Source organism: Coregonus lavaretus, assembly GCF_964263955.1.
Source record: "Coregonus lavaretus genome assembly, chromosome: 20".
NCBI classification, from domain to species: domain Eukaryota; kingdom Metazoa; phylum Chordata; class Actinopteri; order Salmoniformes; family Salmonidae; genus Coregonus; species Coregonus lavaretus.
In genome coordinates this window covers 23444052-23462764 of record NC_140007.1, presented here as the reverse complement: position 1 = coordinate 23462764, position 18713 = coordinate 23444052, and the positions used below count along the sequence as shown (strand labels likewise).

The window sequence follows — 18713 nt, the reverse complement described above, 5'->3', positions numbered from 1 at the left end:
GGAGACACATTGGTATCTGAGAGACTGCTACTGTAGAATTCAAAACACAGAGCATTAAAAAATAAAAGAAAATAAAAAATAAAAGATTAGTTTCACAGATAACCACAAAATAAGTGACAGAACAAGACACAGTTGGAGTCGTGTTGTTGTCGTGTGGTACAAAACAGGTTTTGTTTAGGTCTGTTTTCTGCTTGCTCACCTCACTTTTCACATAATTTTTTTTGGTCTTTCATCTCGTGTTTCAGTGTCATGTACATATGCTGCAGAAGGGTTTTTTCGTATTATTATTCTTTCCTTTTTTGTTTACACCGGTGGAGCAGCAGTGGCTGTGGCCTCTCAGAGAAGTGGGGCCAAGGGCTTCTCAGAAAAATATTTTTTTCCGGCAAATGCAGGGGCTTTGTGGTTTTAATTAGTCATTTTGTGTTTATTTGGTGCCTGTAACAAAAAACCTGTCTGTAAATGTGTGTTTGTGTTGTGAAACAGGCTTACACCTTTCCCTCCGTTGGGTCCCTGCTACTTTACATCTCACAACAAAGGCAAACTGTTTGAAGACTGTGGAGAGAGCATCCTGCATTAGTAGCAACTCTTGTCTTTGTTTTTTTTGTTTTTTTTTGCGTTGCTCTTTGTTGATTGTAACTAGGGCATCTATATTGCCATGTTTCTGTGGCGCTCACAATTAAAACATTTTCCCCCCCTCTCGCCGCTGTCTTTCAAAGGCTGATGCAGAGCGCGCATAATTATGCATATAAACATAGTGGCTTAATTATCTCTCACAACATCAGTGACAATGTAATTAACAAACATTGCAAGATCAATGAGAGAAACTGCGACCTTCAAAACATTTAACTCCTCACATCGAGGCAGCGTGTGGATTTCATATCAGTGCAAAACCCCAGAATACTTTTCCTAGATCATTTAGATGTCCCATTATTAGGCCCCTCATAAGCTATTCAGTGAAAACAACAGAATAAAAACATTGAAAGCAATGATGAAGATGCTCATGGAATCAAACACAACTGACCATGACTTCCAATTGCACTGCTGTGTTCTGTGTCAAAGGTTATGGATCATTTTCAAAATATTCTATTATATATATATATTCTATTTATTTATTTCAAAATAGCAAGCATGTTAACTTGCAAGAATTTGAGGAATCATTCTGCAACTCATTAGTTTCTCAGTCATCCCAGACATTTGTTTCCACTTAAACAAAATGCTAAATTCAACAAAACCTACAATGCAGAACAACAGCACTGTCACTTCACCCAGACGAGAGCTCAGTAAAATCAAAATGATTTTTTTATTGCAGTCAACATTGTCTAAGTTGTCACATTAAAGCTATTTTTCCTCAGCTAGGGTTTGATTGAACTCAAGCCAAGGCAGGCTAGAGGCCAGAGGTGCCAATACCATCATCCTCATTCCATTTAATGACTTGAGACATCAGCTCAACACACAGAACTCTGCAGTTCAGGTGATTTTGAAAGACAATGTTTGACCGAACGATTAGCATTGGAAATGGGGCGGCAGGTAGCTTAGTGGTTAAGAGCGTTGTGCCAGTAACCGAAAGGTCTCTGGTTCTAATCCCCGAGCTGACTAGGTGAAAAATCTGTCGATGTGCCCTTGAGCAAGGCACTTAACCCTAATTGCTCCTGTAAGTCGCTCTGGATAAGAGCGTCTGCTAAATGACTAAAATGTAAATGTAAATGTAAATGTCCTGCTCTAAAACCCTAGGTGTATTTAAAGTGAGGTTATAGGCCATATATAGTCTCCACAGCAAACCGCAGCCTTATCATCTCCAACACCTCACCCTACTCCATCTGTGACCCTCAGAAGCCATGGTGGCACGCTGATGTCCATGTTTGGTTAGCAAAAAGGAGATATAATGCCCATTTGTTATCACATCAGGGGAGAAGGGAAATGTGGTCCTATATTGCCTCAAACACAGACAAGGCTCTGTGTCACGTGTTGGAATTTGCCAGGCATGAAGTGCCGAGATTACACCCACTTCTTTTAATACTCTCCAATGACACCACAGTGAGAGACGGGGAGAGGAAAGAAGAGAGAGAGGAAAAAAAGAGAGAATGCACAGTAGCAGCAAGGGCCAATCTCACCTTAACCTGTAAGCCCCGGTCTCCCTCACAGGCATTCGCATGACATCATTAAGAGGGTGCGAGATAAGGCTGGAGAAGAAAACTCATTTACATGGTGTTTCACAAAGGTTATCTGCTGTCGGTTCCAGGCGTAATCCTTTCAGTTCAAGTCCAATCATTGGCCTGCCATTGATAGCCCATCACGTGGTCTGAGAACGGAATAATGTGACTCGGCTAATTTTAAGAATAACAACTTCTATAAAAAAACAACCACAACAATAACTTAGATTATAAGCCTACTGCTGCTACCACTGCTACTATTACTACCACTACTGCTATCTGCTAACTACTTAAGCAATAAGGCATGAGAACCCGGGTATTATCGTGTGTTATACCACAGCATTGTTGAAAATTAGTTTCTGATTGGCTAGAAGGGCATTCTAGAATGGATATTAAAACCAGATAACGTGACAGTTGGAAAATATATCGGGACACCTTGCAATCATGACGTGGCTCATCGTGCTCTAGCGACTCCTTGTGGCGGGCCGGGCGCCTACATGCTTACCGTCAGTTGGACGGTGTTTCCTCCGACACATTCGTGCGGCTGGCTTCCGGGTTAAGCGGGCGGGTGTTAAGAAGCACGGTTTGGTGGTTCATGTTTCGGAGGATGCATGACTCGACCTTCGCCTCTCCCGAGCCCAATGGGGAGTTGCAGCGATGAGACGATCGTAATTGGATCACAATTGGATATCAAGAAATTGGGGAGAAAATACAAAAAATTAAATACAAATAAAACAGCATGATCATTACACAGGTGCACCTTGTGCTGGGGACAATAAAATGCCACTGTAAAATGTGCAGTTTTGTCACACAACACAATGCCACAGAGGGAGCGTGCAATTGGCATGCTGACTGCAGGAATATCCACCAGAGCTGTTGCCAGAGAATTGAATGTTCATTTCTCTACGATAAGCCACCTCCAACGTCCTTTTAGAGAATTTGGCAGTACGTCCAACCGGCCTCACAACCGGAGACCATGTGTATGGCGTCGTGTGGGCGAGCGGTTTGCTAATGTCAACGTTGTGAACAGAATGCCCCATGGTGGTGGTGGGGTTATGGTATGGGAAGGCATAAGCTACGGACAATGAACACAACTGCATTTTATCGATGGCAATTTGAGTTACTGTGATGTGATCCTGAGGCCCATTGTCGTGCCATTCATCCGCCGCCATCATCTCATGTTTCAGCATGATAATGTACAGCCCCATGTCGCAAGGATCTCTACACAATTCTTGGACGCTGAAAATGTCCCAGTTCTTCCATGGCCTGCATACTCACCAGACATGTCACCCATTGAGCATGTTTGGGATGCTCTGGATCGACGTATACAACAGCGTGTTCCAGTTCCTGCCAATCTTTCACTAACTTCACACAGCCATTGAAAAGGAGTGAGACAACATTCCACAGGCCACAATCAACAGCCTGATCAACTCTATGCGAAGGAGATGTGTCGTGCTGCATGAGGCAAATGGTGGTCACACCAGATACTGACTGGTTTTCTGCTCCACTCCCCTACCTTTTTTTAAGGTAACTGTGACCAACATATGCATATCTGTATTCCCAGTCATGTGAAATCCATAGATTATGGCCTAATTAATTTATTTCAATTGATTGATTTCCGTAAACTCCGTAAAGTCTTTGAAATTGTTGCATGTTGCATATATATTTTTGTTCAGTATAATATACTACAACCACTTCAAAACAATGATAATAAAAGTACTACTGTAGTAATAATACTAAAATAACAAATTAATAGTATAGATCATTCATGACAATCATACGTTTTAGAATTAGAGAGTTTTTTAAAGTACGTGAAGTCTGAAAACAGGATTGGTTTCCCCCAAAAAATGTTTAGGATTGTGCAAGTGTAAGGTTCAATTTATTTGTCATAATAATAATAATAATAATAATAATAATAATAATAACAATAATAATAATAATAATAATAATAATAATAATAATAATAAAAGAATAACATTATATAAAAATATCACTTTTAGAATCAAGGCTGGGAATAGCAATAGTATGCTAAGTGCTGAAAAATACTTTTTCGTATTAGGACTATGAGAAAGACAATCTGTAGAAATGTGTTTTAATCCCCATTTTAAAAGCTCTGATTGATGGAGCGGCTCTCAGATGGTCATGGAAATGCAATGAAATGCTTACCCCAGAATATTGCTCACCTCATAATAATAATAATAGTAAATAAAAAAGATGCATTACAACAATAAATTCACATCAATAAATATACATAAGTACACATAGAAGACATAAAATGTATAATATACAGTGCAGTACAACCATAATATAATTTGCTGTTTAGCAGACTCACCGCTTGGGGGTCAATGCTGTCCTTTTACTTGGGGTTAAAAGCGGTCCCCAGCTGAACATTTTGTCATTGAAACTTTTTGACTCATATTCTACTATTCCTGGAACCAGTGGAATGTCTTGTCCCTCACTTCGAAGATGTGAAGACGGTCCGGCCTATCATTAGAGCTATATGATATGACCTGAGACGGCCTGGCTAACCATGCTAAACGTCATGACCCTACTACAGGAGAAGCCCATGGATGTAGAGTACAGTAAACACTCCCATGACTAAACCACAAACTAATGTCAAGGTGTATCTTAGGACAGAAAATGAGGGAAAAGTTGAGAACATTTTTACACAATTTGGTGCATGTCCGTATTAGTAGATGATGATATGATAATGTATTTAGCAGACACTTTTGTTAGTTCATACGTTTTCATATTGGTGATCCCAGCAGGAAACCAAACCATGATCTTGGATCTACCAATTGAGCCAACAGGATTACAGATATTTTATATTTAGTATGGGGGTCCTACTGAATTGAGAAGTAGGTGAAAGTCAACGGGCTGCTTGATAAATGCAGATAAATCTAGTGGCCATTAATAAAGTACTATCTTATCGATGTTATATTATCTAATCTCACTCAGTGGTCCAACACGCATGTAAAAAAAAACATGCTGGATTGATCAGATGATACGTGGCAAAACAGGCAGGAATTTCCTCTCAAATTCAAATACCTGATCCATTTCTCTTACATTTTTCATGCCCTTTCAATCCGCCAGATCCCCTTTCATACCGATGTGCCACAGAGAGCAGTAACCCCGGCGACGCTGATGGAAATTTGGGGATTATTTTACACTCCGTGAAGGAGATGTGAAAAGGCATGTGGGGGAGAGGCGACCGATTTAGCAATAACACAGAAATCCGAGACGAGAGCTGAAATCTTTTTGTATTAATTACCAGGACGGCGGCTGGTATTACCGCTGGCCCCGCCTTGTGTGTGTGCGTTAGTGATGAAAAAAGCAATCAAATAAATTAAGAAAAGGTCTGGAGGAGTGGGGTCCTGGGCCCGTGGCCAGAATGGAACCAAGAATGCCAAAAGTTTTATATGACACCTAAGTGAAGTTGTCGTCTGGAGCGTAGTGGCTGCGTTCATGATATCTTATCTGACATTCAAACTGACACCAGGCAAGATTTTTGGAATAGATCTGGATCAGTAAACACTACTGTTAAGAAAGGAAAAGCTGAATGCCCAAGGGTTTCCTCCTCTCTCTCTCTCTCTCTCTCTCTCTCTCTCTCTCTCTCTCTCTCTCTCTCTCTCTCTCACACACTCTCTCTCTCTCTCTCTCTCTCTCTCTCTCTCTCTCTCTCTCTCTCTCTCTCTGTCTCTGTCTCTGTCTCTGTCATGCTCTCCCTTTCTCAGACACACACACACACACACATATACATACATTCTCTCAATCTCTCTCTTATACACACACACATACACACACACACTCTACTGCTAGTGGCGTGTCTTAATAAGGGCTAGCTATGCAGTGCTCTTTCTCCCCCTCTTTTTTTCAGGCACATTTTTTTTCCATTTCCCCCCACTTGCTGACCTCTTGCGCTAACCTGGATGAAAGTTAATGAGCCAGAATTAATCTCCACATAATGCAATTAAACTATACATTTACTACATTTCCCCATGTCCTTGGGGAGGTTGTTCAATTTAATGGACTCTTAAAATAAAAAAGCGACGTTTCAGTTCACAAATATGTAAAAGCACATATGTGGCTTCCGTAGATAGAGACGTGATGGACTTGAAATAATGTTTTTTACTAAAGGGAACACGTTTTCAGAATGTCGTGACAATCAGAAGGCCCACTGGTAAGGTCTTTCACTGAGAAAATTAAACAATGTAACCTATTTCAAATTCTCAAGCATTCAACAATTCAATAATATACGAGAGATTAAATGGTATCTGCTCTTTCCATGACATAGACTGACAAGTGAATCCATGTGAAAGCTATGATCCCTTATTGTGTCACTTGTTAAATCCACTTCAATCAGTGTAGATGAAGGGAAGGAGACAAGTTAAAGAAGGATTTTTAAGCCTTGAGACAATTGAGACATAGATTGTGTATGTGTGCCATTCAGAGGGTGAATGGGCAAGACAAAAGATTTAAGGGCCTTTGAACAGGGTATGGTAGTAGGTGCCAGGCGCACCGGTTTGAGTGTGTCAAGAACTGCAACGCTGCTGGGTTTTTCACGCTTATCAGTTTCCCATGTGTATCAAGAATGGTCCACCACCCAAAGGACATCCAGCCAACTTGACACAACTGTGGGAAGCATTGGAGTCAACATGGACCAGCATCCCTGTGGAACACTTTCGACACCTTGTAGTCCATGCCCTGACGAATAGAGGCTGTTCTGAGGGGCAAAAGGGGGTGCAACGCAATTTTAGGAAGTTTTGTACAATTGGTGTATATCTAAAGTGTTAGGTGAGGAAAGTAGTACAGGTAATTTTGGTTTGTTCTCGTCATCATTCATTTCAGAAGACTGACTGGGGAAGTTCCATGGAATGTTTTGGTTCATTTCCAGTACGTTCGGCATAAAATGACTGACAAAGAAACAGCCCTTTTCAGCTTTCTACAGGTTTTATGATTGTTGGATAGAAGAATCCACCTACCTCAGACTTTTTCTCGATTTTATGATACTTTAGAACTTACCTAGATGTTAACGGTCAATAGAACGTCACACTTAGGCAAAGCGGTCATCCAAAAACAGTGTATCACATATCTTACCTAAGGGCTCTGTTCTCTCTTCTCTTCCCTGTTCTGTGCAGGAGAGGCATCCACTCTGCGAGACTACGCAGCCAACACAATGAACGAGTTCCTGGGCATGTTCGGCTACGACGACCAGCAGGAGAGGGACGAGCTGGCCAAGAAGATCAGCTTCGAGAAGCTCAAAGCCGCTACCTCAGGCTCCGACCCGTCCTCCCTGAGCAGCGAGGAGGCCACGCGGCGAGCCCGCTTTTCCAAGTATGAGGAGTACATCCGCAAGCTGAAGGCTGGCGAGACCCTGCCCTGGCCCATCCACCCCAACCCCAAACAAGAGGACCTCAACTCCAAGCTGGCACAGGAGAAGAATGCCCTGCTCCAGGCCCAGATGGCCGCCTCTGGGGGGTGCCACCCCGGGGCTGAGGGCCAGATCTATCACTCCAGCCTGGACCACAAGCAGGGGCAAGGACAGGGGCACAACCTTGGGCACAATCCCCCACCGCCCAACCCCACCTCCCACCTCCAGAACATGGCCTCCCGCGCCTCCAAGTACGACTTCTTCATCCAGAAGCTGAAGATGGGCGAAAGCCTGCGGAGCCAGCAGAACGGCAATGCTTACAAGAAGCCCTCCAAGTACGACCTGGAGAACGTCCGGTACCTGCACCTCTTCAAGCCCGGCGAGGGGAACCCTGACATGGGGGGCGCCATCGCCTACAAAACGGGGAAGGTTGGCCGCCCGTCCAAGTACGACATCAAGAACATCCAGAAGCTGATGCCAGGGAGGCCCGAGTCCTCGCTGATGCCCGGCGTTCTGCCTGCCATGCCTGGGAACCCGGGGACACCAGGGGCCCCCACCTCGACCTCCTCCGCCGGGGCCACGGGCCCCCCAGGGCTCATCATGGATCAGACAGGCCACATGGGCTTCAACACCTCCGACTACATGAAGTCTAGCTTCTCCAAGACCGACTCCATCACCACGGGCACTGTGTCCTCTGTCAAGTAAGAACCTCTTCAGATGACTTGAATGACACTTAAGCTGAAAGGCACCACATAGGTACAGTAGATCTGCATGAGAAACATGCTAAGCTTCTCTCACACAACAATATTAATGTGTGTACTGTATACATGCTGATATTAATAGTTTTTTCAAGAGTCATACATTTTCATGAATGAATTATGAGATCCCAGTAGTGAAAATTGGCCGCTCATGTCAAAAATAGTCCAAGGAAAGAATGAAAATCTCTCACCAAATTCTGTCATTGCACCAAAAGTTGCCTATGCAAACCTCCCTGAATTATTAAATCAAATAAGCCATCAACTGAATCCCCCACGTTTTATTTAGCTTGTGTTTTGAAATGATTCCAGGTTTTAATATTGTACAATTCTCCTAAATTGTCTCTGTGGGACACCTGGGAGATAATGGCCGTCTCACATACACTTAACTACCACTGCGAGTCAGTTAGCCTAACGCAAAGGTAATTGCCACCTCCACAACAGCCGATGCGAATGTAGTGTGAAATAGCGCATGGTGCCAATAGATCCACGACGAGTAGCGAAGGCCCATGAAGTGTTTACTCGCTGGGCGCTTTCTGTGGAGACTGATTTAGCACAGTCATCGCAAAGTGACTGACTTCCTCCTTCGGCAGGGATGGAACAACTGTCCTTTTAATTACTTTGGAGCTGTGACTAACTTACCGGAGAGTCACAGGGCCTAGGCTGAACACTAAAAGGCTCTACATGGTCAATCCGACGTCTGAAGTGGCCGTACAGCATTTACTGCAATGCAGACTTCAGGGCTTTCATACTTCTTGCGTTTAGCGGAGCAGAGCAGAGCTATTGTGAAAGAAGTTGTCAATTGCGTCACACCCTCTATACGAAGCCTCTAACCACATTTTCAGATCAAGCATAAATTGGCCTTTACACAGTACACTCTGAAGTAAGCAAACTAGGGGATTTGGGGAGCTAGCCCTGGTTAGCACTAGCAAAAAAGGGGGTCCCTCTCAAGGCAGGTTACATCTCAGTCAGAACCATGCAATGTTGGGGGAAACGCCTATCCTGAGTTTAAACCTAATGTGTTTCTGATGATTGGACTCAGTTCAATCATCTCCCCCCAGTCTTATTTGTTCTACCCAACTTATCGCTAGCTGAAACAATGCCTTCTGTTCCATCGAACCCTGTCTTCTCCTTCTGTTTGAACTCAGTCCATACCCCTGATGAGACAACATGACAACAGCCTTTGGAGGCAGGGTCCTTAGGGACCTTCAGAAAAGATTTTGCCTATCCCCATTATCTAGATTTGCATATGAGCGCTCTCCAAAATAGTGCCATAAATGATTGTCTTTCCACTGCCTTTTGCCTTTCATTGTTGGAAAGCCATGCAAAAGTGTGTTCATACCTTCCTGATTCAAGCCCACGTGAAAACCGCTGTTGCGTCACATAAAATGTACATTGATTGCCGAAGTGTTAGTTGTTTTTATTAACAGTGTGCCCAATACCTCATTAATCCTGTCTCTTTTTGTGTCTGCTTGTATTAGGAACGGCCTACCGCCTGAGAAACCTGTCACAGAGGACGTCAACCTGTACCAGAAATATATCGCCAGGTATGCAAATCCTCCCTCTCCGGTGAAACAAATGTTGTCCCGGACATTGAGACAAAGCTTTACTATTAACTGATGGCGTATTTTACACAGTGATGAACTAGATGTGTAAAATAGTGGTAGAGGGAGGTTTTGTGCTGCAAAGTGAGGGAAATAGTAAGAGGCCGAGTTTATGGGCTGAGAGGAAGTGGAATTCTGTTAGGAGGAATGAGGCATGAGATGGTTTCTATGGTGGTGAGAGGTGTGCTGACAAGATGGTGGTACTTACTCTGTTTGAGGTCGAGAATTTAATTCAAAGTTACTATACTGGAACACTTTGCATGTCAGTCTTGAGTAGTTCAAGCGTACTGTACGGCGGTGTATATGGAACGAATATAGAGTGAACTGTTGGTTACATGGCTGCATGGTCTCTAAATTGTCCTCTTTATCACTCACAAAACACGGAGACAAAACATTGCAAGGTAATCTCACATTTCAATAGACAACACAGTATCCCATTCTCCAGTCATTTTGAACTCCACACTAGAAAGGTGATTATCACTTGTTTATTTCTTCACTTTAAAAAGAAAGGAAAATGACTATTTCAAAAGCCCAAAGTGGCTTTGGCGTTAATGATTACTTCTCCAAGCCGTAACATGAAGGACACAAATCAAAAGCACTGTCACTGACAGAAACACACATTTTCATTGTGCACACACACACACACACACATACACACACACACAAAACCTTCCTTGGACTGATTACATTTTGCAGATTTAATTAAGGAATTTTTAATGAGGCTTCTGCTGGCACTGCCAAGAACTGTTTTGATATTTGCGCTGCATAATGCATAAAATTTGTCTAAACATCTCAGTAGTTGATGCACGGGGAGGCTGCAGATAAGCCCAGATACAGTTTCAATTTCCGTGTTGGGGAGAGAGAGTGAAAAAAGAAAGGGAAGGGAGGAAAAAAGACAGAAAAGGAGGACTCATAAAAAGGGCAAATGTAGACTGGGGGGGGGTTCATCTCTCTGGAGCCACAGCTAATGAGCGTACATTTATGCTGAAAAACCCAGCTTTATAAATTTTGTTGACTCCCACCTTCCACCCTCCTCCCCCTCACCAACCAAGGGGGGAAAAGTTATTTATCTCCTTGCCACGCAACAGTTTGATGTTTTAAAGAGCTTCCCTGGTAGTGTTTAGTCGCAGTTTTCCCTCTTTAAATGCTTTCATGCACCCACTATTGCCGCGGCACTTTGATCTGCGTTGTCTCTATTGTAACAGGAGATGTGCCACAATCTCTGTATCGTTGTGATATTAATATTTAATCTACAGCTGAATAGCAGCGGCCCATTAGGCCCCCTGACGCGGCAAGTGGGAATTGTCCATAGGCAAAGTGATACAGCTGGGCAATGAGCAGAGGGGTGGGCCACAGTCCCAGGGGGGCTGTGTGTGCGCGTGTGTACGTGAGCGTGTGCGTGACCGTGTGTCTGAATACGTGTGTTCATACACAGTCCATAGAGCAGTAGGGCTGAGAAAAGCACCAATGGTGGGAGAGTTGGTTGGTGTGTGTGTGTGTGTGTGTGTGTGTGTGTGTGTGTGTGTGTGTGTGTGTGTGTGTGTGTGTGTAATGTACTCTACTGTTAGCTCCATTTCTGTTTTTTTTTTTTTTCTAAAGAAGCCGTCAAACCTTCCCGAAGCCCCTACCACCACCACCACCACCACCATACCCTGAGCCCCCCACCACACCACCAACTTTTAAAAGGTAGTGGATTTGCCGTTCAATTAGCCTAATGAACTCCGCAAAGTGATCTGTAAATGCAGCCCTAGGATAATCCTACAGGCTACAGGCAAAAAAACAGAGAGAGAGATAGAGAGAAAGAGAACGAGTGAGAGAGAGAGCAGATGGGGCTCTTGGCAGCGGCAGTCCAAATGTTTATTTGTGTGTTTTCAGTCATAATTGGAGGTTTTTAACAGTCATCAGTAAACGCTCAAGGAAATGGTGCCCACTCTTTTACCTGGAGAAGTCTTTACCGAGTCAGACTCTTACAGTCAAGAGGAGGAGGAAGGGGACGGGAGGGGGCGGCAGTAGCGTGTAGATCCACTCAAGCCTCTCAGCAGAACCTAACCTTCCTTTGATTAAAGCAAGCGCGGTTAACCTGAGAGAGAACTCCACAACATTGATTTGGCAAGGTTTAAAAGGCAAATGAGGGAATCATGCGTGGGGTTTACAGTTTAATAAGTGTCTGTGTACCGGCTGCTTTTGAAATAAACGGAGCTAATTTGAGTCGAAATTGGTGTGACAGGCGAGTCAATTGTGGCGGTGTGCGGAAAACAGACGTATTTGCGTGACGAGATGAGTTGTTTTGGAGGTATGGTTAGGATTAGGAGGTAGTTCTCTGTGAGGTGATTGGATTCCATTTTGGTAGTGATAGACACCTTGAATGTTAAAGGGGGACATTTGGGTTAGGTTAAGGTTCGTGAATAGAAACAGGTGTTTCCCTTCATGAAGGTGATGTTTTTGTCCGTTTGCTCACTAATCGCCAAAAGAAAAGGAAGGATACACCCAAGAGAAATAGGGAGGGACTTTATATTCAGACAATACTATCATTGCAAAATAGCATGCATGATTTTATACCACAATAACATAATTTTTCAGCCCATTTTTTGTGAAAATAACTTATTCTGCTCTATGACTGTCTTCAAAGAAGAAGCATTGGAGTGTCCACAGCTTTTACACCTGTAACTTGATTAGTCATGACAAAATCAGTCCACATGGCCCATGATGTAACTCTGTACCCTTTTTGTCACTTGACTTCCAGGTTCTCGGGGAGCCAGCACTGTGGACATGTGCATTGTGCCTACCAATACAGGGAGCATTACCACTGCATGGACACGGAGTGCAACTACCAGGTGAGTAGCTGTGTGCTGAACACCCCATACATTGTACATTTTAGGACACCCCTCCTATGACAAAAGTCCCGTGCTATGACAAGTTCTGTAAGAATGTCCTACAATGTACACCGTACAACCTGCTGAACACCCCTAAGGTGTACATTTTAGGACATTCCTATACCCTATGACTTAAGTCCCTACTCCCTCTGATAAAAGTCACCACTCCCGATGACAAAAGTCCCTATTACTTATACAAGGTTTTGTAATGTTGTCCTAAAATGGACACTGTACACCCCCTATCTAGGTGGCCTAGTCAGACACATGTTTGCCTTGTTTCCCCATCTCCCACAAATTGCAGGCTTCGCCTCTCTCTAGTCTAGGCCTTGCCTCGTGTCACCATGACAAACGAGATAACAGCGGCGGGGGTAATGCTGTACTCTTAACAGCCATGGTTCAGTGCCTCCAAATGTACTGTACTGCGCTGTGCTGTACTCTACTCTACATCCCCTACTGTCTCAACTTCAGCTAGCGAGAACCCATAGAGCCGGTGTCGCTGGGTGATTCAGAGACGTCTCTATAACTCACTGTCCCATTCACAAATATGGGGAAGTGTATGAGCACAGAGTTTGAATTCTCTTCCGTGTCTTCCTGACCTCTCGACGGGGAAAACTACGGGTTCTAGGATATACAGAGATGAATAATATGTCATCACTTCATCTCTGCTCATGCCCAACAAAGGCATGCACAGATGAAACGTTGTTGACGTGTGTCCGCCGAACAGGTTATGACTGCTGGCACTCGTCCAATTGAGAGCAAAGCTTTTTTTCTCTCACTAAGCTGATTCTGTGCACGGTTGGTCTTTGACAATTGGCTTTTATCCTGGGTTAATTGTAAATATGCTTGAAATATGGTTCCTTTTCGATGTGTTTTTTTTATTTTCCTGGAGACATCTGCCGTTGCTCTGGGCCTGCTTTTAATCCCCTTTCACGTTATTAATCTTGTCCCGGTCCCAAGAGTTGTCATGTACGGCACGGGGAGGGAGGAAAACAGTGTTAAGGAGATCAGAATACAGGCCTGTGTGTTTGCATTAGCATATGGTCTAAAAGAGTTAGGCAAACACAAGCGTATTTGTCAAAAGACGTCAAATCCTCACACTACTTGAGCGGTATGTTTTTCCGTCTTTCCGTCCGCTTTTCCGAGTTAAGGCATCTGTAGCTCTAATCACAAAGCATGACATCTAGACTTTCATTATTTTCACAAGTCATACTTTCACTGTTAGATAAGATGGATACTTGGCTGAATATAATGGAGAGAAAAAGGGCTTTGAAATGATTTCAAGTCGTCCTTTAGAATCTTTGTTTGGGTTATCAGGTCAAGTCCCCATCTCTCATTGACTTGAAGTGCATCGCTCAAAATCTAGACATTTGTGTGTATATATCCGGCAAAATTGGCCAAACTAAGATGAGCAGCTCCTTTGGTAGTGATAACTCATGAAATGTTACATGACACACTCCTGGAATATTATCCTGCTGCCAGGCTCAGTGGCATTCTCCTTTCATGGGCCTGTGTGTGCATCCACTACAGTGGTGGGAATCCTAAAATACATGGTGCAAGTCAAGTGGCTTCCAGCTCCCAGACTCCAACTGAAAAGGAGCTCTTCTACCCTAGTCAGCTTTCACCAGGCTTATTTTGGCTTCCATAACTGATTGAACGCAGTGGGATGTCCACAGCTCAACTTCTCACCTCGTCCTCATTTACTGCCAAAGATAATCATTCCCAAAATGAAATAATTGTTCTATGGAAAATCAATAGATCAGTTATTAGTGAGAAATCCTCAGCCAGAATGATACAGTACTACTGTAAGTTACAGGGTTAAAGAAGAAACAACTTCAGGGGTGGGAAATGGGTCAAGAACTAAAGAATAGCAACCAGCTGCCTTTAGTTTCCAATATCTTTTACTTGGGCCTTGGTGGAACACATGATTGACACACCAGGAATTACCATACTTTGTAGAAGCAATTGTATGTGTTTTTAGAATGATTTAATTATTTTTTTCCCCCTGATCTATCTCTCTACTGTACATAAATATGGATGTAAGTAGCTCCAGAGTCATTGATTCAGGCTTCTCTAGTTACAGTTCCTGTAACATCAGCTTAAGCCCAATTACGGCAGATTTGGTTGCTCTAGGTCTCTCCAGAGTCCCTTTTCTGTTTTTATTCTCCGCTCCTCAGTGTAGGAGGCTTTTTAATTTTGAGGAGAGTATCGTAGCATATTCCCTCCTTATTACAGCCAAAGCCGGCGCGAAAACCGCACCGTTAATGCTTTAATTAAAAATGGAATCATATCTCGGTGAGGGAATTGAAAGGGAAACCGTTTTTTTGGTTAGCTCATTTGTTTGTTTGTTTTGTTGTCTCTTTTTTCCCCCTTTGCACGTCTGAGAAACCATCTGCATGGAACATAATTTTGCCGAAGCCAGGAACATCGGAACTGTGATCTTGCATGTCAAGTGATCCATCTTAATTAAAAAAACAGAGGGAATGGAAAATAATAGAGAAACAGGCCGAAGACATTCCGCACACTCCAAAAGTCCCACTTCTTAAATATGTCTTTGTTGCTACCTATCAGTGCCACGTACATAGTTCTGTGCATATAGAGGCCATATATATAAATATGAATAAAGTCCTTAAAGAGAGTCTGGCCCTCTCCATTGCAACACACACAGCCTCATCTCCTACTTTGCAAGTTGGCTCCTGCGCTTTGCAGCTTTTTCCAGAGCAATAGTGACTTGATTTTGTGACTATTTAAATAAACACCAATCTGTTGCCGTGCGTTTTGTCCCTTGGCAGAGGTTCACCAGCAAGCAAGACGTGATCAGGCACTACAATATGCACAAGAAGAGGGACAACTCCCTGCAGCATGGCTTCATGCGCTTCAGCCCACTGGACGACTGTAGCGTCTACTACCATGGCTGCCACCTCAACGGGAAGAGCACCCACTACCACTGCATGCAGGTAAACACATATGCACACATACACTCTTACACACACACTCGAAAGATATGCTTATGTAAAGGACATCACGCTGCTTGCTTAGCCAGTACCATTTCCTCCTGATTCGGCTCCCACCGAGGCTGGAACCCAGGACTTCTGCTTTGCTAGAACACGTGACCGCCCTCCTGAAGCATCTTACCAGTCGGCGCCACGCGAAAAGCTAGCTATTTGCTTGCGCAAGTGGGGACACTTCAGGCTGAGGAGTAAGTTTCACACATCCCAATGTGCTACATTCATCCCTCAAACGTACTCAACAGCGACCTCAGTGCAACTTTAAATCCCGTTCACGGCACAACTATAAAGGACGTCACACTGCTTGCTTAGCCAGTACCACTAACTCCTGATTCGGCTCACAACAAGATTCGAACCCAGGACCTCTGCTTTGCTAGCACATGTGACCGCCCTCCTGAAGTGTCTTACCAGTCGGCGCAATGCGAAAATATAGTTATTCGCTGGCGCAATTGGGGACACTTAAGGAGTAAGTTTCACACATCCCAATGTGCTACACTTACAAACACATATACACACTCTTGTTTCACACACCAATACGGTATACACACATGCACACACAAACACATACACACACACATATGGGCACTCCGCCACACACATTACAGACCCATGACCATTGCCACCTATGGAGATCTGAGGCTTCTTGTGAAATAGGATTTTGCAGAGTCATGCATAATTCCTTGATGTTGCATTCCAGAGCCACACACCACAGTACCGGATATACGGTACATACTGGAGTCATTTTCCTTGGATTGGCTATTATTACAGTATAAAACAGAATATACTGTAGGTAGGGATACCTAGCTATACAGATTCAGTGTGTCTATGCTTTAAAGGGATAGTTCACCCAAATCTACCAGAAGCCTATAAGGAAAATTATTGTCATTTTATTTCTCCAATAATACCATTTAGGGGAACATTTGGGGTGGCATGGAGGGTATAGCATAAACTCCTCCCACAGAAAACATGAAAAAAGTTGTGAGCAGAGACATGGCCCCCATGCCAAGCCCAGGGAAAACCAGGCCACTCAGGCATGACAAGACGCACACCGATGAGCTCTCCGAGTCTTGAGAGCTCTGCACTCTAACTGCATCTATAAAAGGGAATTACACTTCTTCCACTTTTTCCATTAAGCCCAAATTGCCATTTAAGAGCAGTTTTGGTGCGTTTGACAAAAGGTGTCATAAAGTAAATAAAATAAAAATGAAAGGGATGAACCCACGTCGTTGCAACAGCGGCGGCAGCACTCTTCCCTCCCTCCCCTACTCTCTCCTCGCTCCTTAATTGGCATGGGTAAAAATTCAGTTAGTTGTTTATATAAACTGAAAATTTTTCATCTTTTAGTACCAAGCGACGAGTTGAAGATTATTCCCCCCACCGGATTTGTTTAATTTTTTTCCACATCTGCTTATTTTCAAGGTGTCATCACGCCGAGTGCTTTCTCACCGGCAGGCCAGCAGCCCAGGGCTTGGATGGCCTGAGATATATTCTTTTTTAAACCCCCCTAACGGCGTAATTGTTATTAAGACGTTTCAGCCCTTGTTTTAACAGGCCTGAGAACCTGCAGATGTTGGCATAAGGCACCTCTGATTTAGTGGGGAAAAAACAGAGTGGCATTTTTTTCATTGTTTGACTCAATATGGAGAAGTTGCCCCTTTTGTGCCGGTTAAAAAGTGCCAGGGATGATATACAATTGCTGCTTTTAATTCAAACATTAGCTGTATTTCCCTCCGGGCCCCGAGGGCTCCTGAGTACCAGAACATTTTAAACTAAAGAAAGTGACAATCAACCTGCCCACCTCTTACCCCCCTCCTCTCCTCCAGTTGCTCTGTGAGCTACAGTGAAGTTGCGGTGATTGCACACTGTAGTGCTCCGAATATGAATAGCATCTGCTTAAAATAAAGCCTTAAATGGAAGGTATTTTTTTACCACACACGACCCTGGTAGTTATACCACTGACTCTTGCTCAAGTTTATCACATCGCATTGTTTCAAACAGGGCAGGTTTGCCTTATTTAACTTGACATGATGTTTGATAAGGTCTAACACAGACAAGTAGCTGAACATGAAAAAAAGGCCTCTGTCCGTCTTACCATTTCTAGGTCACCAGAGACTTTCTTACCACATTGAGCTCATTTCTCAACAGAGCCTTTCTCAGTTCTCTTAATGGTCCCGCTGTGAAAAAGTCTGACTTATTCAGTGTTCCAAACCACTGCTATTTGAACTAACAAAAACAATGTGAATCAATGCTAGGTTGCCTCTTAAAAATTGATGTCAGAGATTGATTCATTGATGTCAATAAAGTTGAACGTTTGTCTCCACACCTCTTTTAGGTCGTTATGGTAACAAATGATGTTCTCAATAACCTACCTGGTTAAGTAAAGAATAAGTTGATGAATGAATCATTAATATGTCGATTTATTTGCCTATTACTGAAAAGCTCCAACCCCACACTCCCCTCTCTATCTGCAGGTGGGCTGCAACAAGGTATACACCAGCACCTCCGATGTCATGACTCATGAGAACTTCCATAAGAAAAACGCCCAGCTGATCAATGACGGCTTTCAGAGGTTCCGCGCCACCGAGGATTGTGGGACGGTGGAGTGCCAATTCTACGGGCAGAAGACCACCCACTTCCACTGCAGGTCAGGAGATCAGAACACAAGGGTTCCCTCAGTAATAGAGATAGAGATTGTATTTATAGGTGTCTCTTTTCACCAGGTCTCAAAGCTATTTGAGTTTAACTCACGCCAGCCACTTTGTTTAATGTGTGCATCCATGATGGCTGTAGTTTGTATCTGCTTCATACTATGAGTTCGATGAGCTGGGAGGCTCCACATAAAAAAATTGGATTGTAATAATTGAGATTGAAATTGAAAACATGTTTGGTTTTGTCAAACAGTAATTTGGAATGGATCCTTAGCTGGCACAGTTTAAAGCCCCTCTGGTAAATTGT

General features: G+C 43.5%; 1 protein-coding gene across 1 annotated transcript in view; it reads left to right on the top strand.

Moving 5' to 3' along the window:
• The window catches only part of casz1 (castor zinc finger 1), a gene marked incomplete at its 5' end in the record, with an annotated part of 166461 nt that overhangs the window by 130078 nt on the left and 17670 nt on the right, over positions 1-18713 (top strand). The window contains 6 exons of the mRNA XM_084184373.1: positions 7289-8222; positions 9758-9823; positions 11480-11566; positions 12624-12714; positions 15543-15707; positions 18230-18402. Of these exons, the coding sequence (XP_084040499.1) occupies positions 7289-8222; positions 9758-9823; positions 11480-11566; positions 12624-12714; positions 15543-15707; positions 18230-18402 (1516 nt within the window). The remainder of the gene's footprint in view (positions 1-7288; positions 8223-9757; positions 9824-11479; positions 11567-12623; positions 12715-15542; positions 15708-18229; positions 18403-18713) is intronic.